At 38.6% G+C, this 27,038-nt stretch overlaps 1 protein-coding gene across 2 annotated transcripts; it reads right to left on the reverse strand.

Annotated features, from left to right (window-relative positions):
- Positions 1-859: 859 nt before the first annotated feature.
- On the reverse strand, positions 860-23,875 carry LOC132046989 (auxin transport protein BIG). 2 transcript variants are annotated; one of them, XM_059437851.1, is made up of 15 exons: positions 23,434-23,875; positions 21,762-21,868; positions 21,514-21,679; positions 15,353-21,417; positions 13,005-13,622; positions 12,721-12,901; positions 12,125-12,359; positions 11,894-12,026; positions 7,479-11,590; positions 7,163-7,385; positions 6,057-6,461; positions 5,729-5,872; positions 4,436-5,461; positions 3,071-3,577; positions 860-2,011 (listed from the first exon to the last, which is right to left on the reverse strand). In XM_059437851.1, the coding sequence occupies exons 1-15, from the start codon at positions 23,678-23,680 to the stop codon at positions 1,190-1,192; spliced, it is 14,991 nt and encodes a 4,996-aa protein (XP_059293834.1). In that variant the 5' UTR covers positions 23,681-23,875; the 3' UTR covers positions 860-1,189. The 2 variants fall into 2 exon arrangements, with proteins under 2 accessions (XP_059293834.1, XP_059293833.1); XM_059437850.1 differs by having other exon boundaries at positions 7,479-12,026.
- Between the last annotated feature and the right edge of the window lie 3,163 nt (positions 23,876-27,038).

Raw genomic sequence — 27,038 nt, forward strand, 5'->3', positions numbered from 1 at the left:
CTAGGGATTTTCCATTATGATGTGCAGTATATTTGGCAGCACTAATATCAAACTTACCTGACTTCATTTATTAACAAGTACCGTCAGTGCTAATTCACCTTTGATTCCAGTCTACGTGGTCAAACTAAAGCTATAAATCTAAGATGACATGAATTAGCTCGCATAACATCCCCTTCGTGAAGATTCTGGCTCCGCCACTGGATTGAAGGACGTATAGAGGTAAGGTCCGTACAGTGGAAGGATGAGATTCAGGTGCTGCACAGTATTTTCGAGTAGATTCCGCCTACCCTGAGGGTATCAGACCGGGATTCTGAGAGTCAAAACGTCTAAGTTCACCCCATAATCCTTGCTATCATCTCAGAATTTAATGTGCTGGCGTGGCTGATGTCTGTTGTACCATCATCCAGGAAGCAATTTCTGAAAACGGAATGATCTGCGACTAATTCAGTGGTTTTGAGGAGGAATCCAAGGTCGTCACAAGGGATTTTGAGAGTTCTAGTAAATTACAAATCATTTTGATCGTCTACTTCCACGCGTATGGTCCACCTGTTTCAATGATTTTTCATAAACTTGGAGCAGAGAAGTCCTGTCCTCATTAGCTTAATTCGCTTTAGTTGCATGACTATGAATATCATCCTCATGTGGAGTGATATTACGAAGCTTCAAGTTTTTGTTACTTAGTCTAGGCTAAGAGTTCCATATTAAGTTTTTGTCATGATAATTAGCTAAATTTAAATGTTTCAACGTACTAAATACCAATGCCTGCATAATGTTAAAGAACTAATAGAGATGGTAGGCAACTCCTCCCGACGGGTAAATTACTGGGCACAGACGTCAATAAATTAGTGCACTGATGCGGTAAACAAAAACAAGTATCAATTAAGGTCGTATGTGATATTCATCCATAGCATCAATAATGGAGGAAACAAAACTCGGAGGCTCTTCTATGGTTCTCACAAAATCATTCCAATTTAACACTATACGAGCAACTCGTGTAACAAGGGAACAAGAGATGCACCTACAAAATAATATTTCACATACACTGAACCAAGAAAACTAGGGAATCATCAATATCAAACCAAAGTGAGCCTTCGACAAATACTCAGTTTGTCCTGCTACTGAATAAAAAGCATTTACATAATCCTCACATTGACTGAACCCAGAAAGCACATCACAAAAACACCTCTGATCAGTTTTTCCCACCACTGATTGCAGCATGTACATAATCTTCACATCGACTGAACCCAGAAAGCACATCGCTCAAAACACCAAGAACATCAAATGCCTCCTGGAAATCCGTTGCTGATGTCATGTCATCAAGCCACGATAACAGTTCAGAGGAGAAATCTGCCATTTCCTGAACGTTTAATAGTCTATCTTTCATGACTACCTCCCAGCCTTCTAACTTTCTGCTCTCATCATCCTCTTCCACATTCTTGGAAGTCCCTTGGGTTCGCAAAGTAGTCGTACTAGATGATTTTTTGACCTTGAAGAAGCGCTGCAGCTGTTCTATCAAACCAGTGTAGACAAGCATTGGTTGAATAGTTGAGAATAACTCAATCGATCCCCCAGCCTCAGAAGTAGATGAACTTGTACTTCCCGACTCCGGTTTCAAAGCCCCAGACAGATTATGTGAAGAGCGAGGCACTGGCCTACCATGGGTCCGCTGGATATATGCATGGTATATACCTCGTTGTAAAAAGGAAGACCGATGCTGCAACCACGACTCATAGGATTCTGAAAGAAGTGAGGTAACCATCATGAATTGGACGGTCTCCTCTGTACCAGCAGAATTCTGAGTTCCAGCAGTAGCGGAGGGTCTCGCTTCTGATGCGGGAGAACTTAAATAAGTTGAAATAGACTTGATCATGATATGCCGCTGAGAAGAATCATGATCAAGAAAGTGACGAGCCATTTGCATCATGAAAGGCAAAAATCGAGCATTACTCTCTTTTCCACCACCCCTGCAATCTGCATTAAATAAAGCACCTGTGGCAAACCGAGCAAGCATCTGCAAGTCACCCAAAAAAGATTTGCATTAGCAACAGCAGTCTGTCTAGCCCAAAAAATAAAAAAAACAAACTTGAATGGGTTGGGTCACTAACAAAGAGAGCTAGTGGGTCAAGATGGGTCGAGCCATCAAAAAATTGGGTCGGGATGGGTAGCAAGTGTGACCAAACAGGTAATAATAAATTAATTACCCAAGCTGGTGAAAACAAACAAGCGGTCTCAGCAGGAATGATAGATTTTTATTTTAAACATTAGATAAAGTCTGATTTGAAATTATGTTCAACACGTTTTCTTACCAACCTTTTCTACAAACATTCTACTGTATCAAAATACTATGAGAAACAGTAGAAAAAATTGAATAAATTGGAAAAGGTTTAGAAAAGAAAAAAAAAAGTCCTGTTTTTCCATCATAAGTAAAGTCCATTAGCCATGAGAGAACTAAAAAATTTTGGCCAAGTTTTTGGCTCTTTTACTCCAAACTCAAATTTCAAGAATGAATTTATGAACAAAATCGTGGTCTCAAAAGGTGCAAAAACTCTTCGTAAATTTTGGGAATCAATTTAACCTTTCAAATCAACAAAAGAGGAAGTAGACAAAATCTCATGTGAAAATTAAGTAGTAATCCAACAAGAAAACTTTTTGACTGGTAGAATAACAGAGAATAAAAAATAAAGTTTAGAAAGACCGTGCTTTGGTAGTTCAGAAGGGCATTCTGTAAGATTAAATTACGATAAATTACTGTAGAACATGTATTTGTTAAGTATGGTTGAGCAAGAAAATAGCCGGGTCAGGTTGGGTTATATTTTTGTGTGTGTTTGTTGGGGGGTTTTTTTTGTGGGGGGGGGGGGGGGGGGGGGGGTTATATGAGTTAACCCATTTTGACCCGCCTAAATTAAGCCAAGCCGACCATTTGGCACCACTAACCTACCTCATCGTAGAACAAAACCACTCCTCCCTCAACCCCATCCACAAGGAAAGGGAGGGATTAGAATAAACAAAAAAATCAGGAGAGGAGAGATGTAAACATGGTAGAAAGGTATAATAAAAGATGGCAGCTCACCAGAACAATGTCGTAAGTCAACAACCGGAGCCGGCTTCCATCAGCACGCCCAAGAGCATTCAGGTAATCCCAATATTGGTCAACATAGCGTATATATTGGCCTATTGGTACTGATGGACCTCTCAATGGGAATAGATTATTGCATAGTGTCTCGTTGTTTCTTAGGGCCGCTCCATCCCATTCTTTTTTAGGAGTCTTTAAGGCTGCATCTGCTCGTTTAGCCTCCTGATGGCACTGAAAATGTATGATGTTGAAATGGCTGACCGTTGTGTAAACACAATCTCCTCGAGCATTTCCAGGGCTTCCAACACCAAGATTAACCCGTTTACTATAAGTGTAAACACCAAGCAAGTCTGTAGGGCGCAAGCGGTAGCCTTCACGACAAACCATGCAAGCCAATCCTTCCTCTTCCTCGTCCTCAACATCATCCAAACCTTCCAAGACTGGTCGAGCAACAACAATACGTTCACCACCATCTGAGGACAGTTCTTGCCGCATACCAAGTCCCTGGTACCATAAAAAATGAGAAAATTCTCCACATTTATGATATTGGCAATCGAAAATTTTTTTATTTTTTTTTTTGGACAAGGAAAATCAGCTAAGTTAAACGAAACAACATCTATAACCTCCATTGTTTTTTTTTAATAAAGTAAATAATTTTATTAACAGTTGGGGAAAACCCCATATACCAAAAGAAGAGAACCCACACCAAAATATGGTTCTCAACAAAAGAGATACAAATTGGAACCTCATGACCTCCATTGTTAGATATTAGATGTTGCATCTGGAGAAAATATCCCAAAAAAGCACATGGAATAGAAAGAAGCATATCATGCCACTAGATTAAAAGATATTTTTGCCAGAAAATAATTAGATGCTTGACAGAAAACTATTCTGCTATAGCATCTGCATATAACAATATGTAGTTGCCTACGTACGTTGAAGGAGTTCTAGCTTCAGCATCAATCATTTCCTAAGAGATAGATACCGCTTCTAAGCTTCTGTACCATCCCCACAGTGTCTCAATCTCAGTTCTTACATTCAAGACAGACGCCTCTAACTTCCAATTTTAAAATTATATTCAGTAACATGTTTCTACTACTTAGGAAATATTTTTAAGTAGTGCTCCTGTTATGTCTATTCGCCTCAGGATCTCTACTGCTGGGAAATGCTTTGTTAGCAAACAGGAGACTATGATATGCAATTTTGCTGGGAAGATATGCTTTCAAATGAGGACAAGCGGTCTTTGTCGTTTACTAAGGCACACATTAGTTGTGTAAAGTCAAGCTAAGACAAAAATGAAGACACAATGGACATTAAGAATGGTAAGGTAGGAGCCAAGTGTAAAGTAGTATGAGAAGGAACCTGCAGCAATTCTGTTCTCCTCCTCAATGCGCGTCGCCTCATCTCATCCCGTGTTGCATGACGTAGTTGGTGAACTTTCTGTGCTAAGAACCCATCACCTTTTCCCTCCTTATCAGACAGTGTGTCCAATAAGTTTTCAGCCCTGGCTCCAATCTCATTTTCACCTGCCACACCCTCTAAAGCATGAAGCAATGGCAGGATTCCTCCTTCATCAATGCACTTTTGAGTCGCCAAATGGCCCATTGACAAACCCCTCAGCATAGATAAAATAAGAGGAATAGATGGAAGCTTTAACCCCAACGCGCACTCCACAGTTAATTTGAAACCAGCCTGTCCAGTGAATGCAAAACTCTCTTTTAGATGGCTGACTGCAGCATCAGTAATTCCCTTTTCCAATATAATATCTTTCAACCTCTCTCCACAGGAACTTGTCTTGAGGGATTCTGAAACCCTAACAAAATTCTCTAGGGTGTACTTTTGCTTTGAGGCTTGCTCCACAATTGTTTCATCTTTCATATTGTCTTCATACAGTTTTTGTAGCCTATCAAATTCGGGCCAATTCTGTAAGCACGGTTCAAAATGCTGTACAAGAGCTTCCATTGCTGCAGGCTCCCCATAAGTCAAGTATGGCAATATTCTTGCAACCATCTCAGTGTTCCTCTGCTGCTTATTTGACTTTCTAAGTCCAGAAGGTTGAGACAATCTTTCAAGGAAAAGTAGTACAATTTTCTTGGCCTGTTCACCAGCACCCGCTTCATCACTGGAGACTACATTAACACCAGGAGTAATGCTGATGTTATCACTCTCATTTGCTTCTAGCGTTAAGCTCTCCACAATCAAAAGAATACCCTCAGCTGGTTCCATGGCATCTACAAAGAAAGCACGCCTAGCAGTCTCAAGAAGTAAGCCTAAGGCTCCCAGCTTTAGCAATGCCTTTCTGTTTTCTCTTATCTTGCAACAAAGCATGAGCAAATTAAGCACTGCAACCAACTGCTCCTGATTGGACTTAAAATCATCTTGCAAACGCTGCAAAATTAACAGTATAAGGTCACAAACGGAATATGTCATGATCTATTTATCACCAGTATGTAATTTGTTTAAGCTACAGCAATGAATAACCCTTCTGGCAGTCCCTTCAATTCAACATCTCATTTACACCCAGAGTTCCAACAACAGGAAATAAAAACCGAAGGAAAGCAGGAAACACCAGACAACAAAAGGACTACGAGGAGGGAAATGAGTTACATGTACAAAAAGAATAACCCACTAAAGTTTGAATCAATACGTATATACCTGAACCATCCCTAAAAGAATTTCCAGTCCACCACAATCCCGCACTGCACCAGCTATCGCAAATTCCACTTCTGGATCTTGGGTCTCCTCTCTATCCTCATCAATTTCTTTAATCATTGGCTCAGTAGCTTCACCATCTAAGCCCTGAATAGAGGATCAGGCAAATGTTAGTGTACCAAAGAAGCTATAAAACTACCAATAAAGCATAGAAGTTAAACAGATTTTTAAAGGACAAAAACAAAACAGACATATAAAGAGCAATTTTTCCTTTAAGGTTTGCATCAACAAAATTTTACAATATAATGGCAGCTAAAAGAAACAAGAGAACCTGCAGTCGGTAGGTCACTGTCATTGGAGGACAATCTCTAACTGATACAGCAGCACTAGAAGAAAGTGAAGTTGTTGAGGCAACTACACTTGCAGACTGACTATTGGATTTCTTCCACACTTGCTCAAAGACTTGAGCAATACTCAAATCTAGAGAGATAATATTCCCAGCGACTAGCAATTCCATGCCATAATCATCTTCAATAAGACCCAAGAGATCAAGTTGCTGGCAGATTTTATTTTTAACATCGCGCATCAAGGGACCAATTTCGGCACTTGAATATGGATTCTTCGTCATTGATCCCCTGATAAATTCTTCCTGTGTATGAGCCTTGTTCAAGATCAAGAGATACACCGGATCTGGTTTTGAAGGGCTAATCAGATTGCAGAGCTGCTCCAGGATGAACTGCATGACAAACAGAAGAATGTAAATTCACCAATTAATATACTATGCACCAAATAGGAGAGCAGAGGAAGAAATCGAAATGACTCCCTATATAACCAAAATAAATAGGATCCAGGACTCTCTCAAGGTAGGGGTAAGGTCTGTGTACACTCTACCCTCCCCAAGCCCCACTTGTAGCATTACACTGGGTTCTTTGTTGTTATTGTTGTTGTTATTGTTGTTGAAATAGAAATCCAGGCAATGATCAAGTATACAGCAAAAGGAAAAGTAAAGCCTTCACTCTGCTTTATAAACGGTCTTCCTCAATATCAACTAAAGAACAAACATTCCAGCATTACTAATAATAATAAAGCATGTAAACCATATCTCATTTGGACTTGGGAATATCTGATGAAGAACCTTGTGGAAAAAGAAATTCATGAGATCATGGACAAACTGTTCCATTGGAATTGAAATTACTATCCCTAATAAGTAGTTTGGCAGGTGCAATCTGATACTCCAGCAAAAGAGGAAATCAGATCTCCTACCTGATTCCGATTGGTGTGCCTAAAAATTAACTAAAGAAGAAAAAGAAAAGGCAAAAGTAGGAAATCAATTCACAGACCAGAACATTTTCTCCACAAAAGGAATTCAAAGACCAGAACACATCACTAATATTGCATCTTTTTTCTTTTGGGAAAATCAAGAAATTCATTACGTACCAAAGAAGTTCGCCCTCTATTCTCATCTCCGTGAATTTGTAGACCAGAGATGCATGCTTGGATGAACTGACGCTTATTTTCATTGCTCTCTAGCAGAAGACTATCAAGAAGATCTTTGAGAAGTCTATTACAGTCACTTATAAGTTTTGTCTTCTGCACAACCAACCCCCTAATCACAATTAGAGCCTCAAGAACCTCTGAAAGCAAATGCTCCCTCATGAATCTACAAGAAAACAGTCGAGAAATATTGATCAGCAAATATGTCAGCAGTGAACAATTATATATTCAATATATTAAGAATGTGAAGAGCACTTGCCTGGATCTGATGTTTGGAACCTCCAAAAACTTGCCAAGGAGCTCAATGAGTTTATGAAGAATAAAGCCCTGAGATATGTCAACATGCAGGCTCCTCTCCAATTTTTCAACATTAACCAGTTCCTGAGTGATCAATTTACATATCGTTGTCAAGCAACCACGCACGGTCAAGAAAAGACGAGCATCTTCCGAGTCTATCATTTTAAACAGCAGTTCAAAGTACTCAGCGGCATTTTCTCCGGTAGCAAGAGTTGCCGATAACAAAGACATGAGCAAGTTTAGCAAGCGAAACCGTCGTGATGAACTCTGGCCACAGAGTAAACTAATCAGCATACACATCTCCGACCTAATAGACTGTGAACAAGCACTCAGTATGAGTTCTGTAACCCATGAACCCAGTTCAAATGATGATATCTCATTTCTAGCTGTTTTTGAAGCACGTCGCTTCCACTTGAGAAGATATTTTAGCGCAAGATAGTCATGTCTCTGAAGACGAGATCTTTGACCACTTTTCCCAGCTGGAGAAACCTTATACTGTCGCCTCACAAAATCCAGATAGGAGGCTCCCTTTTCCCACTCTGAATAGCTCAAAAGTTGTATATCTTGAGCCTTCTGAGAACCATTCCAACTTTTCTCTGACGAACCTGACATAGACTTACTCCCACTAACAAGGCTATTAGATCCAGAGACATTTGAACTGTCATCTTTCACTTGCGTGACATGAGAAGATTTTCCTGCCCCTTGCTCTTTGTCAACAACTTCAGGCTTTGGAGGAGTACAAGCCTGAGATATGATCCTCAAGCAAGGAAGAATCACATGCTCAGATATTGCAGGATGTTTAGCTCCCACCTTGATAGATGCAAATAACAACTGGAAAACGATTCTTAATCTTGATTCCCAGAATTCATCCGACAATGAACACGCATCAGAAAGCAGTGACAACTCTTCACGTGTAGCCAACGCAATGTCCATGGAGCGATGATGTTCAAGGCAATACGTTACCTTCTTCTGTATTAGACAGTTCAGCTCAGCTACTGCACCAGTGTCACCCTCAGAGAAGGCACAAAGAGCTCCTCTAGCTTGGACACGAGCTGTTTTAGGGCCCTGATGGATGTTATTTTCGAACAGCTCAGACAGAACACCAGCAGCAACTAATTGCTTCTTGGATGCTGGATGTTTTGATAGCACCTGTAATATCTCCAAGCATTGGGTGACAAAAGTTGAAGCACAGCCGTAGCAACTATTCGGTACCCTCGAAACAACAAATCTAGAGGCTGGACTAGCATTATCTGACTGTTTCTGATGCAGGTAATTCATCAAAACTCGCCGCAGACCTTGGAGGGTCTGCACACTCTTACTGACAGAATCAAATGCTGCTTTGCATTTCTCACCATAAAGGACACCAAGAAGAGCAATTTTACGGTTTATCTTGCATGAAGGTCCAGGCAAAGAGACCATCATTTGTTGAACTGAATCCTTCTGCTGAGAGTCCATCTCATTTTCACCAACACTAGACACAATCTTCAGCAAAGGTTTTTTGAATCCTAAAAGCTGCTGATATCTGCGATGAGCATTTTCCGACTCTGCCTCTATTGCAGCCAATCCCCTCTTCATGTCTTCTTCATTTTCCATGCTATCAAAAGTGAAACTTGGCTTTGCCATAAAATTAAATTCAAACCGACCATATTTGCTGTATCCACACTCATTGCATAAGAAGGAATCAAGATTTTCATAATTGATGTTCCGGCACTGCCTGCATTGATAGGCATTCTCATGACAATTACCGCAAATACCGTGCTTATCAGTCACAGCACGACTGCAACGGGGACACTGCAGTGGCTCGAGGGACAAAGCTTGAAGATTTTCATAAAAAGAATCCAATTCAATCATGAAATTACACGCTGTAATTGGGATGGCAAAGTCAACTTTCAGCTCAGTCTGATTAAAAGCAAGATGGCAGCTTTTTGCACGCTTCCAAAGGGACCAATTGTTTTTCAACTCTGACAAATCAGCCACAGGCCTGTTATTGTAATAAAGGTTCAGAACTTTCACTGACTTGGATTTCCGAGCATCATGAACAGTCATGGCCACACTCTGAATGGTGTAGCTACCAGTACATTTCACTATGATGCGGTTGTCTGTGAACTTTGTTTCTGACTTCAAACTCTCAAGCTTCATCCTACTATAGGGAACCTCAGGGGAGCTGCAGGCTACACAAGGCTCACTCTCAAGGTAGTAACCATCAAATTCCACCAAACCACTCAAAGTGTTGTATATTCGAGAATTTGGATGGTTAGCCAAAAGCTCATTTTGTGAATGGAGTGTGTCAAATATGCAACTAATCACATCAGTGGTCAAGCATTTGTCAACAACTTCAGCACTCTGTAGCTTTGCACCATGATCGGGGACCTTCCCTAACAAGAACGTAACAAGTTCTGTATATTCAACGATGTTCTGCCCATACATCGGCAAAAACTTTACCTTCTGTAAAAGTGCAGTTAACAATGTTTCTTTGAATGCCAGATTCCCATGGTACCAGACACCAAGGAGGACTGATTTGGATTCTGAGCGTACGGAGCTTGAATTCCATTCCAATAAAAAGCAGTCAATAAATTGTCTCAACACATCACCTTTTCCACTGAAAACATCAACCGCTGCTTCCATATCCAACTGAGTTTTCTCAACACCAGATTCACTTTCTTCTCCCTTCTTCTTCTTTTTAGATTCAGGGGCTTGTGACCCTAACTTAATTGCAGTTGTTCCAGCTTCCGCTGCCTCAGCTTTCTGTGATGAGTGGGTGCTATCCTTCCCAGTATAGAAGGCCAGATTCAGAAGCTTCAATGTCTGAATAACACACTCCTCTCCAAAATAAAATATTCCATTCAAAAGGAAAGGAAGAATTTCACCATGCCTTAAACAATACTTTTGCCAATTTCGAGGACGAGCTGCAGCCACTTCAGCCATGGTTGTTAGGCACCTTACTATCTTCACACTTCTCTCGTACGAGATATAACTTTGAAATCCACCAGATTTATTTATGTGTTTGTAGAGCTTTTTCACTTCAGTTGAGAACTGCCAAGAGTCTCGAACACTGTAGTAATGTGTCTTACTACCACAGAGATGCAGAAAAAGTCTCCTGGCATACCTTCTAACATAACTGGTGTTAGGATTGTTGATATAGCTGCAAAGAACATCCTGATATCCATCTAGCTTCAAATCTTTACCAGAAGGCATCTTGTGGAGCTTCTCTTTCTCTCCAGCCTTGTCATGTTTCTCTGGTCGTATCAAGCTGTAGAGTAGACGGAAAGTGTTCTCCAACAACAGCCGATGGTAGTCCACAAATATGTCTGCACGGTGTGATTTTGCATACGAGTCTGAAAAGAATGGAGAGAAGTTACCTGCAGGCACTTCCCTGCGGATTGTCAACAAAGCACCACAACCAGAAGTGGTGTTCAACCCAGAAGATGGATCTGTGCTAACAGATGGAGATTTAAAAACTTGAGTTAGCTCCTGCAGAATGTTCATCAGATAATTGACAAATGCTTGCTGCCTAAGATAGCCACAAGAACGAAGTAAATGGGAGATGAAGTCTATTTTCTCTTGACCATCTAAGGTAGACGAAGTAGCAACACAAGTGGGAGTTGAGATATGCAAGGCAGTTTTGTCATGCACTTCAGTCGCACCACCAGATTTAGTTGCAGAAGTATCGGTTCCAGGTTGGTGCCAGTTCCGCAGCATTAAGGTAAAGAACATAAATACCAGGATTGTGACTTCCCCAAAAGGGGTGCGGCTTCTGGATACGAAAGGTTTATTTAGATTTATCTCATCCAAGAACCATTTTATCAAATCCTCCAATCCTATGCTTTCAGGTTCTGAACTGTCAGCGAAGGGTCCACCAACAGCAGAAGACAGCCTGTAGAAGAGCTGCATGACTGGAATAGCCCCAGTTCCTGAAGTAGTTTCCATCCATCCTTTCAGTTGCTCAAGTAGTTCAGAAAGAAGAAGAGAGTTAACAGCTCTTTTGGAAGCAGAAATAGATACAGGATCAGCTATCGAAGCTGAAAACTCTTCTGATTCATTTGACTCCAACTCGTGGATTGATGGAGCAGAATTCTGCACGCCAACATCAGATGCAACTGTTAACAAACCTGAATCACTTAAATCATCAGTAGTGAAATGAATTTCACTTCCCTCCCCACCAAATGTTTCCACTTCAATTGGAATAGCTGTCATAGGATGATCTCTAGAATGTGGTGGCGGGAGACGGTCTGCATCTAACACTTCATAACATGCCTCACACAAATCGAAATCTGGGCACACAGTGCAGTGCCATCTTCGCCTTAGGATAGGAACAGTAGAGCAACCATCGCAACAATATTGAACAGATGATGTAATGGAGTCTTCTTCAACCATTACCTGAGTACTTCCACTAGCTCCGGCAGATGCATCAACTCGCGTAGGAACAGAGGATGGGTTCTCCACGTCATCAGAACCTATCATTGTTTGCTTTGGGAATGGAACCTGAAGCAATCTTGACGATATAGCCAAGCTGGAACCAAAGAAACAAAGATTTGGAGACGTAAGCGAATGAAAAATGAGAATTTCACAGTTATGCTGCTTTCAGAGAAATAGGCTAGCCATAACAACCTGCTGGAAGTCTGAACAGCCTCATTGGTAGAGAACAGCAGCTTTTTAAACAATGACACAGCGGGTGCAACAGAAGACCTGCCACCATCTTTGCCATGCAAAGCTAGACACTCCGCATAGCAGTAGATAAGTTCGACTGACGACACAACAATATTGTTCATGGTCTGTGTGTCAGGTTGCTGTATGTCTAAAATTCCCCAAAGGACTTGCATAAGTCCATCAACCACTTCAGAACCTACAATCAAAAGACTAAATAAGGAATTGCCCGTGGAAGCAAGCCAAAAAATTGTTTTCTGAAGGTAAAAGCCGATATGTTATAATGAATTGCAGCATAAAAGTCCCCGAGAGCTGTAAACCATGCAGAACAAACATAATAATCGCTCGTCAGATAGAACAGTGACGAGAGACACGTAAACGAACAGAGAAGGGAAGAGAGCGAGAGAGTTTGTTTTTTGGGGGGGTTCAAAATAGTGAAAGAAACAACACCCTAACTTCACTATTTTGACCCTATCAAATCGCACCACATGCAAGGGCTTAGGAACACTTGACGCTAAAACAAAGAGTTACCAGCAAACTAAAAGAACAAGAAAAATTACCATTCATCTCAAGAAAAGAGGCAAGGTTTGAGCGACGATGCAGTGCAATCTTGGAGACCACCCGCATCTGTGCAGTAAACTCCTCAATAATCCACCCAGCAGTGGTCGCATCCATGCCAAGTTTTAATGAGAGCATGCCAGTGGATTTCACAACTCCAGCAAGTCGGATGGCATCCTTAACCTATTCAGACAGACATTTCCCACCATGTTAAAATATTACACACAAAAATAAATAAAAATCAACATTAATTAACTCATTTCAGACATATAGTCCAGGAAGTTACTTGGTAATATATCTCCCTCTTTGGGAAGACAGCCTGCAGGACACGATTGGCAGCTGCCTGCAACAAAGGCTCTCTGTCACTTTCAAATACAATTTCTAACAATGGCTTGCACTTCAATTTGCTCAGCTCCCCCTTAGCTTCCTCAACTTTTGAGCATCCTTGGGATTTGCACAACAAGTAGATTCTTGACAAGAGCTTCAGTCCAGCGGCCACAACCTGCTCCTGCAGTGATGCAGACTGTGTTGCACGACACTTCCTCCTAGATCCAGCAGGCCACGAATTACAACCAAGTACACGAGCCTCCATATCAAGAACAGCATCCATCTTCTCTTTCCACCCAAATTCATCCTTAGCTCGACCATAAATTTCTAAGGAATCTATGCGGGGTAAAGTAGATCCACTGAATGTTGGCCCAACAGATATTGTAAATTCTTCATCAGCAAGGAGTGACTCAGCGACTGTAAATGGGACATCATACCAAGAACGCATTCCCTCATCTAATTTTATCCCTCTCTGAAATACAGTAATCTCAGAAGGTATGTGATTCGCTGATGTGTTACCCACATGCAATCGCAGGCCGACCATAACAAGGTCAGGATTTGAATTGGAAACAGTTATCTGGTAAAATGGCACAAATTAGAAAGCCGAAATATACAGATCTATGATCCAGATTCCAAAATGGAGTGCGTCAAAAGTTAGCATGCTAATTTAATGAGAATAATGACAACGACAACAAACAATGGAAAGATTGGGGCAATAAATCAAAACCAGAGAGCTCACAGGAATATCAAACTGTACAAATAACAAACAGAACTAGACTATTAAAATGTTAGTATTTCTCCCCTCTTGGAGGATAATAAGTCCTCACACAAGAAGATAGAGAAGGCTGAAAAGTGATCCCCATTACGTTATCTACATAGCCAGAAGAGGAAAAACTGAAGAAAACAGTCCTACTCTACTTAGCCCCAAGTTTATCATATTTTCCAAAAGGAAACGATAAGTTCTTAAAACTGAAGTTCACTATGGGAGATGAGATTGGATCGGCATCATCAGCAGGATCAGAAAGGTTGTATTACAATCACCAGGTAATCTTAGCTAATACAGTCAATACGTTGATTCAGCTCTCCCCATCATTCTTACTTTCTTTGTTATCCTAGTTGATAAAATACAGATAAGTTTGCACTCTGCTTCTTCACAAACAGATCTTGCGCAGTTACACTGTGGAAAACAATTTTGAAGCCACCAACTGCTAAGAAAACTCATACTGTTCCCTAAGAAATTGATCCTACAAGCTAAAAAAGGTTACCCTAAGCAATTGCAATAATTGGTTTCATTGCTATTCCTGGTATTATAGATGTCAACTCGGTTAAAATCAGTACTGTTGAATTGGTTTGGACTACAGAGGAAGAAAGAGACCTGAGTATGGGATGTTGCCTCACTAGCTCTATGTGGGTCATATGGGAAGAGGAGAACAACTTTTTGGTATACGGCTTGTGCGCAGGGTTTCTCCCAATTGTTTATAAAATAATAACCTTGTGAGAAAATGGGAAGAATTAAAGAAGAGCCTGTAATGGTTATAGAATGACTTTGTACAAATAAGGAATAACCTCTTGTTTCTAGTCTCCTTAGGTGCACCCATAAGGGGTTCAGACTGTATAGAAGATTGATTGCACTCGTATAGCGCCATGCCTATGTATAGGCTCTCTACTTTTTGGTATACATCGTTGTATATCGAAAATTCTCCATATTAATGAAATCATTTTATCTTACCCGGAAAAAAAGGGTAGATGCTATTACGCATACAACCATATTCAATTAAATGGATTTGGCTGATCTTAAAAGGGATCTTATATGATTTCGCACGTAAGGTGTTACTCCTTTTTTTTTTTTTTTTTTTTTTTGGAGACTTGGTTTCATCCAAACTCCAGTCCTTTTTATCTGGCATTAACTTAGAACCACGTGCATCTAAAGCACCTTTTACTAAGATAAACGTAATTGTATGTACCAAGAGATATAGGATGATGAACCAAAATTGCACTCTCTTTCCAGTAAATAACTACTTCAGCTAATTTCCCATCAAAACAAAAACACTTGGCTCATTTAAGATTCAACAGGCAAAAGCGGGGATAACAACCTCCTATAATCATGCTCTAATCTCTACCCAAAACTCCTAGATTGTGTAGTCAGACCACCAAACAAAAAAGTTGAGATTGAAACTGGCAAATCATCACTTAACTCCGAGTTCAACCTTTTCAAATGTGAAACATTTTCCACTTAAGATGATGAATCTCCAAAAACTATATCTAGACAGGCAAATTCAATGAATTAGGGGAGAAATATAGAATTACCTTGAATCCTCCAGGGCTAGGACTCTCTAAAAATCCATCTTCAGAAGCCAGGGTTTGTTTAGCTACTTCAGAATCACCATTCCTTATAGCATCACTACTCAGCTTCACATCTTGTGTTATACACGCAGCTCTCTCAAAAAAATCAAGTGGAAATTCTGGCTTTGCACCTCCATAAGCCTTATTGTTGAGGATCCCAGGGCCAAGCTTCTTAACCTTATCACTGATAGCACTAACACCAGAGTCGACACCAGCTGGAACATGTGAGTATATCTGAAGGCTTCCATCTTCATGTAAAACAAGACAGTGGATTTTGTCTTTTGACAAAGGCTTATAAGCAGCAACCCCTACAACAGGAGATGTTGAACCCACTGAATGTCGCAAGTTCTGTACAAGTACTTCATGTTCACCAAATGAGACAGCACATGCGGTATTTGAGTTCAAACTTGAAAAGCAACCAAATAAGGCACTGCCACCAAATAAATCTCTCCAGCGGTGCAATCCTGCTGGCCGAAGTTTACCATCTGTTTCATTCTCCAATATGGCAGAGACCTCTGTTAGGGAAGTTGCATCTGGATTTAATCGGCCAACCAAGGTGGTCCCATCTTGAAAGGACGGAAAGAGTAACCGGTGCATTGGTGAAAAATATAAGGAGGAACCTTTTGCATGACTCTCTTTACCCTCGATTTGCAGGATTTCCTTCAAAGGCTTGGCCCCAACATTCCCTTTTGTTGACAACTCCAACCTGTACAAGCTACCATGTTCTGAAAGGACAATCAGAAACATCCTTCCCTGTGAAGCCATACTGAGTGCAGCATCCATAATCATTTCGCCAGGCAAAGTGACATAGTGCACAGGACTAATGTTGTCAAGGGATAAATCATATATTTTAACAAATTTGTTGGTGACCACCATTAGCTGAACTTGAGATCCAGGGACCCAGTCTACATGTTTGATATAAGCACCTTGTAGAGCGAGTTCAATGGCTAAACGATCACTCACCTCGCCTCGATGATTTACCGTGAGAACCTGGCAATCTTCATAGCCAGCCACCGCAAGGTAATTTTCTACAAGAGGATTGAAGATGAGATTTACAATTTCAAAACGGACAACATTCTTAGAAAGAGGCTTCACATTGGTCTTGTCTGCAGTCACAGGAGCAACAGTAGCTTGTCCAATAAGCTGCCCAACATCAAATATGGCTACCTTGTCACCTTCTCCAACAGCAAGCCGGCCTCTGGTGCTAACACTGAGTAAAGATTTAACAAGAGAACCGCTAGCCAAGTGGGATTTAAGTTCTTTGGCATTTGAATAATCAGCCTTTATCTTCAAATCTAATGATCCACTTTTATATGCCTTCTTCAATTGCAAAAGATCAACACTGTTACAAAGCACTTTCTCATCACCCAGGAAAATTTTCCTCTCTCTGGAAAGGCTAGAATCTCTCCGGCTTGTAATAGAAGGCAAAAATGAAGAACAAAGTCTCACAACACAGCTTTCAAGATCAAGCTCATTTAATAAAATTGGCATCCCATCTTGAAGGTCCTTTGGAATAGACATCTTGATTGAGTTGTCTGTTTCCACCAAAACATCCTCATCATTATCTGAATCACTGTCAGGAAGTTGATCTCCATTTTCTGTGAAAGGCAGAAACGACTGGAAGTTACTAGCACCACGACTGGCTGTATTGTTGCTTCCAGCAAATTTTCGAGGTTTCAAACATTGACAACTGGTACCACGAACACCTCCTGCACCACAGTCACAGAAGAAGCGACTGGACCTAGAATAAACCACACGATGACCTCGGTGACAAACTTTTGCACAAACAGAGCAACAGCCTTTGGACACAGTCAGATCACATGTGTAGCAGAAGTACCAGTGTTGTTCCATAAAATTGCTACCACTAGATGTAAATGTACAAACTTTAGAGGCGAGGGCCTTTTCACTGTTATTATCTTCCTCATCATCCTTGTCCAGGCTACCATTCTCACCATCAGATGTTCCATCATCCTCATCTTCATCAACAGATGTTGCATCACACTCAATTGGCCCGGACCCACCTTGACTGGCAGAAAGGACCACAGCATCAGCATTCTTCCTGGAGCCTACAGATCTAGTAGGTGCAGACCCCATCCCAGAACTACTGTTAGAAATAGACTTTACAAAAGATCGTTCAGTGGCACTCTTAGCAGAGCAGCAATCGCTCAAGACACCTGCCAGGAAACCAAAGAGATATTTCAGCCCTTGAAGCATATTCTCATCACCGGCCAGCTTCTCAGTCAGCAACATTGTCTGCCGCATAAGTTGCTTGATTAAATTTTCACCCCCAGAAAGCTGAATGAGAAAATTGAAATAACATTTGGCTACAGTAAAGTCAAATAGCAGAAAAGCCTTATCAAGTGAAATCAGCATGGATTTCAACAAATGCTTATGTAGTTCCTGGGGAAGGATTTCAGAAGACGGAGACAGCAGGCATGTGATGAAATTCATTGTTGATTCTCTTAGAGAAGCTGAAGCTCCTTTTGCAACTCCACTAGATTCAGATCCTAAAAGCCTGGTTTCAAGCCACTTCGACAGGTAGACCATGTCCATGTCAAGAAACTTCTTCTGCAACTTCTCTTTGACATGAGCATACAAATCTCCAGATAAAAGATCAACAAAAAAGTTGAGAACCCTTGTATTGACCTGCTCAGAGTTGCATCTGTCTAGAGCATCAACCAGAACCAACAAATCACCACGTTGTGAACCATAAAGATCCTTAATCTGTTCAGAAACGTCCTCAAGAGAGAGGAAATATTTCAAAACCCCCATCCCGGAAGGCTCTCTTTTTAAGCTATCAACAATATCAATTACCTTGACAACAAGAACTTCATAAATATCGCTAGCATCGCCACCATCTCTCTCGTTGACACACCTTAAAAACTCCTCCATGTGTTTTAACATGAATAAGCTACTGTAGTCAACTCCTCCAGAGCCTTCAGTCAACCGGTGGTAAATAGCATTACACTTTCCATGAAGATCTTCAAATATTCTGTCACACTTAATCCTGCAGACCAATTCAAGAATCTGCGAGATGACCTGCGTCTCCAAGCAAATAACTCCTCCACCATCAATGACCTTCAATAGCCCATCTATACAATTCACAACAGCTGCAACATTAAGGATAGATGAAAGCAGAATTCCACTTGGAGGTTGAGGAAGACAGGGGAATCCATGCAACAGAGATTCCCATAGAACTTTAGAATGACCTCCTAAAGATAACTTGTCAAGAGTTGTATCCAGCCTTGACAAAGTTCCATAGAGAGGCTTATATTGGCACGGATCAGAACCCATCTTCTCAAGGAGTTCATCCTGCTTGCATTTGTCAAAACCAGTATGCACAAATGACATTGCAGGTGAAAGTCGGTTGGCCAAAAGCTGATCACTGTCAATCGTCACAATTAAAGCTTTCTGATAAACTTCTAGGTATCTCTTCAGCAAAGATGACAGTATTCGAATCAGCTGTTCAACTTGATTGGCACCAACTAAAGTAGAAATAACACCTTCAGTGAAGGCACAAAATTTACCATCTCTTGATGTCTGCTCTGGTGACATTGGAACAGCAGAAGCTAGTGGTTTCTTCATGCAGTGTCCAGTGGTACCAGCAGTAAGCAACGACAGTGACAGAGATAGCCAAGATCCAGCCCTTAGAAAATCCCATCCAAGTTCTCTCACATCCTCTGATATGTGTAAATCATGCAACCGATAAATCAAATTCAACAACACAACAGAAAAAGGTCTGTAGTTTATTTGCCCCATTTCACCCGCAAGTGATTGGCTAAAGTAAACAAAATGCTCAGCATTTGAGAGTTCAGGAACTTCAGCACTAGTTAGCCAAAGATGCAGATGTTCCGATGTGGATTTCAATACAGGTAGATCACAACAGAGCACAAAAATATATCTTTCAAGTATCAAGTCCTCCACCTTTTCAGATTTTTTACCTTCCCAGAACATCAGTATCCTGGAAAAAGTGGCATGGATGTCATTCCAGGATAAGCCTAGGCAAGCTATTGATGGATCATCTCTACATGCAGATGGGGGAAGGGGTGTGATATCAACCAGATGACTTAGCAATGCACAGTAAAAAGGTGTTTCTTTAATAAAGCCACCTAGCACACCTTCAAACAAAATAGAGACCCAAGATGAAGCATGATTGCCACTGACACGAGGCCCCAATCTTAAAGAGGCAGCTTCCCTCAGCTTGGTCCTGAACTCCAAAAGCAGGGATGACGGACAAACACGGGGATAAAATATCATGTGACGAAGCATTACTATCAGTCGTGAAATTACTAGTGCCCAACATGACAATTGCGTACTATCAAAACCACCGGAGGGAACAGCAACGGCTTTAAGAGTAGAGAATACCACATTAACCTGAACAGCCTTTTCATCTTCTGAAGACAGGTGAAACGCCATTAGCAGTATCTCAATATGAAACACCGAGGGAAGAATCTCCAGAAACTCCTTCAGATTAGGACACGTTGAACATATAATCTCTGCCTTTTCAAGCACAAAATCAGTAAATATATTGTAAATTTTGGTCCTCAAGCTGCTGCCAGCAGAATCTACCAGAGAGACAACAGCATGTGCAAGTAAACCAAGAGTTAGATTGTTGTAAACAAAAGCACCATTTTCGATAACCAGGATTTTCTCAACAAGTGATTCTCCAACTAAATCAGACAAAGCATGACGCGACAGGAGGTTATGGAACAGATCAAGGCAAATTTCACTGAGCTGTCTATGACTAACTTTCATTTCATTTAGAGCTATCCCTTCATCGTGGCCTCTTTCTTCAGCATCACATCCTTCGGAGCTGAGTATAGAAAGCACAATATCAATGTGGTAGCTCGTAAATTTTCTGCACCCATCTTCAAATACAGGACTACACCATTCATGTGAAAAAATGCAATCATTCAAAAAGCTGAGCAATTCCGTTGCAGCTTGAATGGGCATGTTGCTTATACTTGAACTAGGTGCAACAGCGGGTTGATCATATCCATCCACAGATCCTGCTGAACGACCACCCTCAGAAAAAAGGTCGCCAAAGAGGGCTTCATCTTCATGACAAGCGGTGCTTTCAGACTCAGAAGTAACAGATGTTTTGGTGACACTGGAACATGACCTCTCCAATTTAGGCTTCATTTTGACACCCTCAGAGTGAAGGAACAATAGCAGATGCATCAGATTATCCACCCATTGAACTGATGGTGAGAATATAATTCTCAAGAGTTCCTCCGTTGAGTACTTCTTCAGCAGGTTGACCTTAGCTGAGTGAACCTGACATGAAGGAGGCTCCACCAGTTGGCTGATACTCGCACCTTCACCATCAAGGCCCTTGTACTCAAATAGCTGATATGTTCTATTCCTGACATCTAAAATTAGCTTGAGAACATAAACAACCACACGGGGGCAGTAGGCCAAAGGAGGCTTCGGGTTAGCAGCACCTTTGCTGTACTTCCACAGGTTAGGATCCAAATGATCCAAAATTGCAGCTGCAATGCATGTTTGGATGTTTTGAAACACATAGGTATTGCAGAAAATTGCCGGGACAAGCTGAATAAACTCTTCGAGCAACAGCATTACTTGACTTTCTAAGCCACTCTCTGCAGGATTTCCACTTAAAAAATCAACACCCAGCCTGAACAGGGTGGGCAATACCTCAGTGAATGAAGCAACAGATTGGAGTAACTTGGGGTCAAAGTGAGTGTATGAGCTATTTTTAGTAAGACTGCCCAGTAACTTGAATACTTTCACACAAAATGAAAATCTCTTCCTCAAATTTGGAAAAGGAAATTTCTCATCAAGTGGAACTGGAAGTCTTAGAAGGTCTTTGCAAATAGTCACAAGACGATGAACACACTCCAAATGTACAACTGCCCAGTGCTGTGACAGATTGATCAATTTATTACGATCATATGGAACAGACTGCCCAATAGTGGCAGAATTCACATTGTCAGGGTGCATCCACTCAGAAGCTAATGTCATTAGAAGGCTATCAGCTGTTTTCTCTTCCTTTGAACACCTCCCCCCTGCAGAAGCAAATAAACAAATAAACAAAAAGTTAAATACACACTATACCATGCGATTTCAACATATGAGGCAACTTCAAATGGATCCACGAGTACCTTGAAGCATGCATCTTGTATCATCCTGCCATTTGCTAACACCATCTTCAATTACAGCTATTGGCAACAAATCCATGCTAACATTAGGCGAGCAAGACTGTGACAGATCAAACTCTTTATCCGTTTCATCAACTAGTGCTATTTCCAGTAGCTGCAGAATATAACTCTGAAAGTACAGAGAATAGTTACATTAAATATATCACAAATATGGTGCATAAACAACAAACGGTATACTAAATTCAAAATACCTGAAGCACTGAATCATCACTGTTGCAAATCCATTTTTCCAGATAACACAAGGCAAACTCTACACAAAGCTGAATAGCCGCCACAATTACAGGTTCAACTCGCTCAACTGCAATAATATTAAATAAGTGGGGCGCGTAAAACTTCTGGCAATTAATAAATGAACATTCAAAATATGAATAAAGTGTCAGAAAATAGTTACAGGTTCAACTCGCTCAACTGTGATAATATTAAATAAGTCGCGCGCATAATACTTCTAAGCAATTAAATTAATAAACATACAAAACACGAATAAAGTGCCGGAAAATAACAGGACATAGTTACAGGTTCAACTAGCTGAATTGTGATAATATTAAATAAGTCGCGCGCATAAAACTTAGAGCAATTAAATTACAATAAACATACAAAATATGAATAAACTGCCGCAAAATAACAGAACATAGTTACAGGATTAACTCACTCAACTGTCATAATATTAAACAAGTCGTGCGAATAAAACCTCTAGCAATTAAATTAAATAAACATACAAAATATGAATGAAGTGCCGTAATATAACAGAACATAGTTACAGGTTAACTCGCTCAACTGTGATAATATCAAATAAGTCGCGCGCATAAAACTTCTAGCAACTAAATTAATAGTTGCTAACAAAATATGAATAAACTCCCGGAAAATAACAGACCATAGTTACAGGTTCAACTCGCTCAACTGCCATAATATTAAATAAGCATAAAACTTCTAGCAATTAAATTAACAAACATACACAATATGAATAAAGTGCCGGAAAAATAACAGAACATAGTTACAGGTTCAACTCGCTCAACTGTCATAATATTAAATAAGCATAAAACTTCTAGCAATTAAATTAACAAACATACAAAATATGAATAAAGTGCCAGAAAAATAACAGAACATAATTACAGGTTAACTCGCTCAACTGTGATAATATTGAATAAGTCGCACGCATAAAACTTCAAGCAACTATATTAATAAACATATGAAATACAAATAAAGTGCCGGAAAATAACAGAACATAGTGCTAACAGTGTTGCAGATCCATTTTTCCAGTCAACACAAGGCAAACTCTACAGAAAGCTGAATAGCCGCCACAATTACAGGTTCAACTCGCTCAACTGTTGTAACATTATTAAGTCGGACTCATAAAACTTCTAGCTACTAAACTAATAAACATACAAAACATAAATAAAGTGCCGGAAAATAACAAAACATAGTTACAGGTTCAACTTGCTCAACTGTGACAATATTAAATAAGTGGCACGCGCATAAAACTTCTAGCAACTAAACTAATAAACATACAAAATATGAATAAATTACCGGAAAATAACAGAACATAGTGCTAACAGCACCTAATAGAGGCAGGTTCAACTCGTTCAACTGTGACAATATTAAATAAGTCGCGCGCATAAAACTTCTAGCAACTAAATTACTAAACATACAAAATATGAATAAAGTGCCGGAAAATAACATCACTGTTGCAAATCCATTTTTCCAGATAACACAAGGCAAACTCTACAGAAAGCTGAATAGCCACCACAATTACAGGTTCAACTGTGATAATATTAAATAAGTCGCGCGCATAAAACTTGTAACAACTAAATTACAATAAACATACAAAACATGAATTAAATTACCAGAAACTAGTGGTAAGAGTACCTGATAAAGATCGAGTGGAGTTGACAACCGCAAGCGCAAGTGAAGCTACTGCTTGAATCTGCGATTGATCCCAAAGTTGAAGCCCTAACTTGTTGTCATCATTAGGGACGGGTTGTACGGCTTGTTTGAGAATTGAAGAGAATTTGTGGAACCCTAAATTGAGTGATGAATCAGAGCGAAGTCTTCTAGAAAGATCATCGCCGCCTGATGAGAGAACATCAACGAGCTTGGCGATCTCATCATCCATGCCGACAAATTCTAACAGTGCATTACAGTAATGATCGATTGGAGAGCAACAGAGCTCTCGAAGAAGAAGAAATAGTAGGGTTTGAAGTAGTGGGAAAGAAGAAAAGTATTTTGAGATTGAAATGTGCACTTGCAGTGAGAGACTTTAGATTGGAGTGAAAGATTTTAGATTGAAATGTGAAGGTTTAGAACTTATCAGGCAATTTCTTGGGGGGTAAAATGAAGGACCTGTTTGGCCATAGGAATAACTTTCTCGCTTTATTTAAAGAAATCAGCCCTGGCTTTGAATATAATTTAAAGTTGTATTTGAAATTTAAAAATACTTAAAATTTTATTTTTTTCTTTCACTTTTTTTGCTTTAGAATTTCAAAATATCTAAAATCCTATTTTTCTTAATTTTTTTCTTTCATTTTTTCACTATCAGTATATTTAAATAATTAAATTGTAAAAATTATAACCAAATATAATTTTGATTTTAAATATTTCAAATAAAGCGAAAATATTTGGTTGTCAATCACAAGTTTTATACGTGTAAAATTACGGGTGAAATCATGAAAATAGGAAATTACTTGTCAAAGGCGGTTTAAAGCCAGGAATCAAAAGATGAGTGATAGACCGACTTTTTTGTACTCCCTCTATTTTAAAAAAATTGTCTCCTTTTCTTTTTAATTTGTTCCAAAAAATTTATTATTTTTCTATATTTAAAAATAATTTAATTTCATGAGATAATTTACAGCGATATAAATATTTAAAATTTATTTTGGATCATATAGTTTAAAAGTTATTTTTTATTTTTAAAATTTTGTGTCAAATTAAAGGATGATAATTTTTTTTGGACGGAGGGAGTATTAGAAAAAATGGGACTCAAGAGTAGGTTCCAAGTCATTCCTTGGAACTTTTTTGTCACCTTTTGGAAAGTGTGCTGCCAAGGTGTGAAAGTGCCATTTGTTGTCTAATAATTCAACAATTCTTTGGTTTAAACCACTCGAACGAAGTTATCTCAAACTGAAAAAATAGAGAGGACGAATTTAATTTGTTTTTATTATTATAAATACTAGGAATATATGTATGTGCGATGCACGAGCCATATATGTTTATTCACTTTAATTAGCCAGTCTTTAAAGTTTGTATTTTGAAAAATAACATTTAAAAACATTCTAATTGTTATTATATATAGCAACATATATAAAATGTATTTTATGTACATTCACTTTAATTATAATTAGAAAATGGAGTTTAAAAATTAAAAACATATGATGAAATTAAGTCTTTGAGATGAAAAGAGTCAGATTTTTTCTCATTGTCATGACAATGAAAGTTGTTCATCGATGTGAAAAATAAAATTAGTAAGAATATGAGGGAAAATTAATATTTTGATTCTAGATTTTTTCTTTTAAATTCTTTAATATATTATATGTATACCGACAGATTGATATCCAGCTCAATTAACTAATTGTTCAGATCTAAACATAAAAATCATTGTTGTATATATTGAATTTTTTAAAAGCAAAGAATAAAATATTTTTATTAAATTAATTAAAAAATATATTATAATTTTTTATATTAACAATTATAGATAAAAAGAATTGTTACAAAGAAATCAAAATTAGAAAGATATATGTTATATCGTAAATCACTAAATTTTAATTCCGAAATAAAAATATAAAGTAATACATTTTATAAATGTAAAGAAACAATAATGAGAGATTGCAAAGGAGAGTAAAATAAGTAAAGTATTGACAAAAAAGAAAAACGGGGATAAAAGTCACTCCCTACCTTTACTTTTACTTGTCCACATTGACATATCAGGAGAAAGAATTTTTTCTTCTTATTATTTTACCCTTCACATTGATTACTCATTTTCAAATCATTTTCTAAGGATATTGAGACTATACATCAATGAATATGGATATTATGATAAAATATATACTTTATTTATTAATTCTTACAGAATGTGAAAAGTCAAAAGTGGACAAGTAAAAGTGCACGGAGGGAATACATATATGTAGGAGAATTAAAATTGAAGTGCATATGTGTATACATGAGAAGAGAATAAATACTCTGTACTATGACATATGTCCAAGTGGGATTAAAAAGTAGGTGGTTAAAGTGTACAATGTATATAACTGTTAGTACAATTTCCATTGGTATTGTTCGTCCTCTCCTCGTGTTTAAAGTATTGATAAAGAAGAAAAAAGGGAATAAAAGTCACTCCTTCCGTTCACTTTTAGTTGTCCATGTTAATATATCGAGAGAAAGAAATCTTTGTTTTTATTATTAATTTTACCCTTCACATTAATTACTCATTTTCAAATCATTTTCCAAGGCTATTGAGACTTATACCAATAAAATATGAATATTATGGTAAAATATATACTCTCTCCGTCCCATATTACTTGCCCCTTTCCCTTTTGGACGCCTCTTAAGGAATCATAAATAAAAGATGCATTTTGCTATTTTACGCTTATCTCTCTCTAATAAATACATTCTAATCAAAATTGACTATTTTCAAGAACACTTATTACTAAGGGTAAAATGGAAAAGATTTAATTAATGTTATCTTGGTTTTGTAAATGAACAAATAATTTGGACATATATTTTTAGTAATGTGGCCAAGTAATATGGGACGGAGAGGGTAAGATAGGAAATATTTAATTAATTTTATCTTGATTTTGTAAATGAACAAGTAATTTGGACATATATTTTTAGTAATGTGGCCAAGTAATATGGGACGGAGGGAGTACTTCATTTATTAATTCTTAAAGAATGTGAAAAGTCAAAATTTAAAAGTGAACAAGTAAAAATACACGGAGGAAATAAATATGTCGGAGAATTAAAATTGAAGTGCATACGTGTATACATGAGAAGAGAATAAATATTCAATCTTTGTGACATATGTCCACGTGAAATAAAAAAATATTTTAGTAATGTGGCCAAAGTAATATGGGACGGATGGAGTACTTCATTTATATATTCTTAAAGAACTTGAAAAGTAAAGGTGAACAAATAAAAGTGCACGAAGGAAATAAATATGTCGGAGAATTAAAATTGAAGTGCATATGTGTATACATGAGAAGGAATAAATATTCGGTAATATGACATATGTCACGTGAGATAATAAAATAATTGATTAAAGTGTACAATTTATATAACTTTTGGTATAAGTATTCATTCTTTGTGTTAGTCCTTCTTGGACAGTTATATACTCCCTCTGTTTCAATTTATGTGAACCTATTTTCTTATTAATCCGTGTCAAAAATAATCATCTCTTTCTATATTTGGAAGCACTTTATTTTATGCAATGATTTATGGCCACACAAAATATATGTGACTCATTTAGGACCACAAATTTAAAAGTT

The sequence above is a fragment of the Lycium ferocissimum genome, chromosome 2 (genome assembly GCF_029784015.1).
Source record: "Lycium ferocissimum isolate CSIRO_LF1 chromosome 2, AGI_CSIRO_Lferr_CH_V1, whole genome shotgun sequence".
Taxonomy (NCBI): Eukaryota; Viridiplantae; Streptophyta; class Magnoliopsida; order Solanales; family Solanaceae; genus Lycium; species Lycium ferocissimum.

What these genes read in the sequence shown, in the direction of transcription:
- LOC132046989 (XM_059437850.1), bottom strand. Translation starts at nt 23,680, where the DNA reads ATGGATGATGAGATCGCCAAGCTCGTTGATGTTCTCTCATCAGGCGGC. An exon ending in CTCCACTCGATCTTTATCAG is followed by an intron (nt 21,869 to 23,433) that starts GTACTCTTACCA and finishes ATATTATTGCAG; the next exon opens with TTGAGCGAGTTGAACCTGTA. An exon ending in TACAAGATGCATGCTTCAAG is followed by an intron (nt 21,418 to 21,513) that starts GTACTCGTGGAT and finishes TTGCTTCTGCAG; the next exon opens with GGGGGAGGTGTTCAAAGGAA.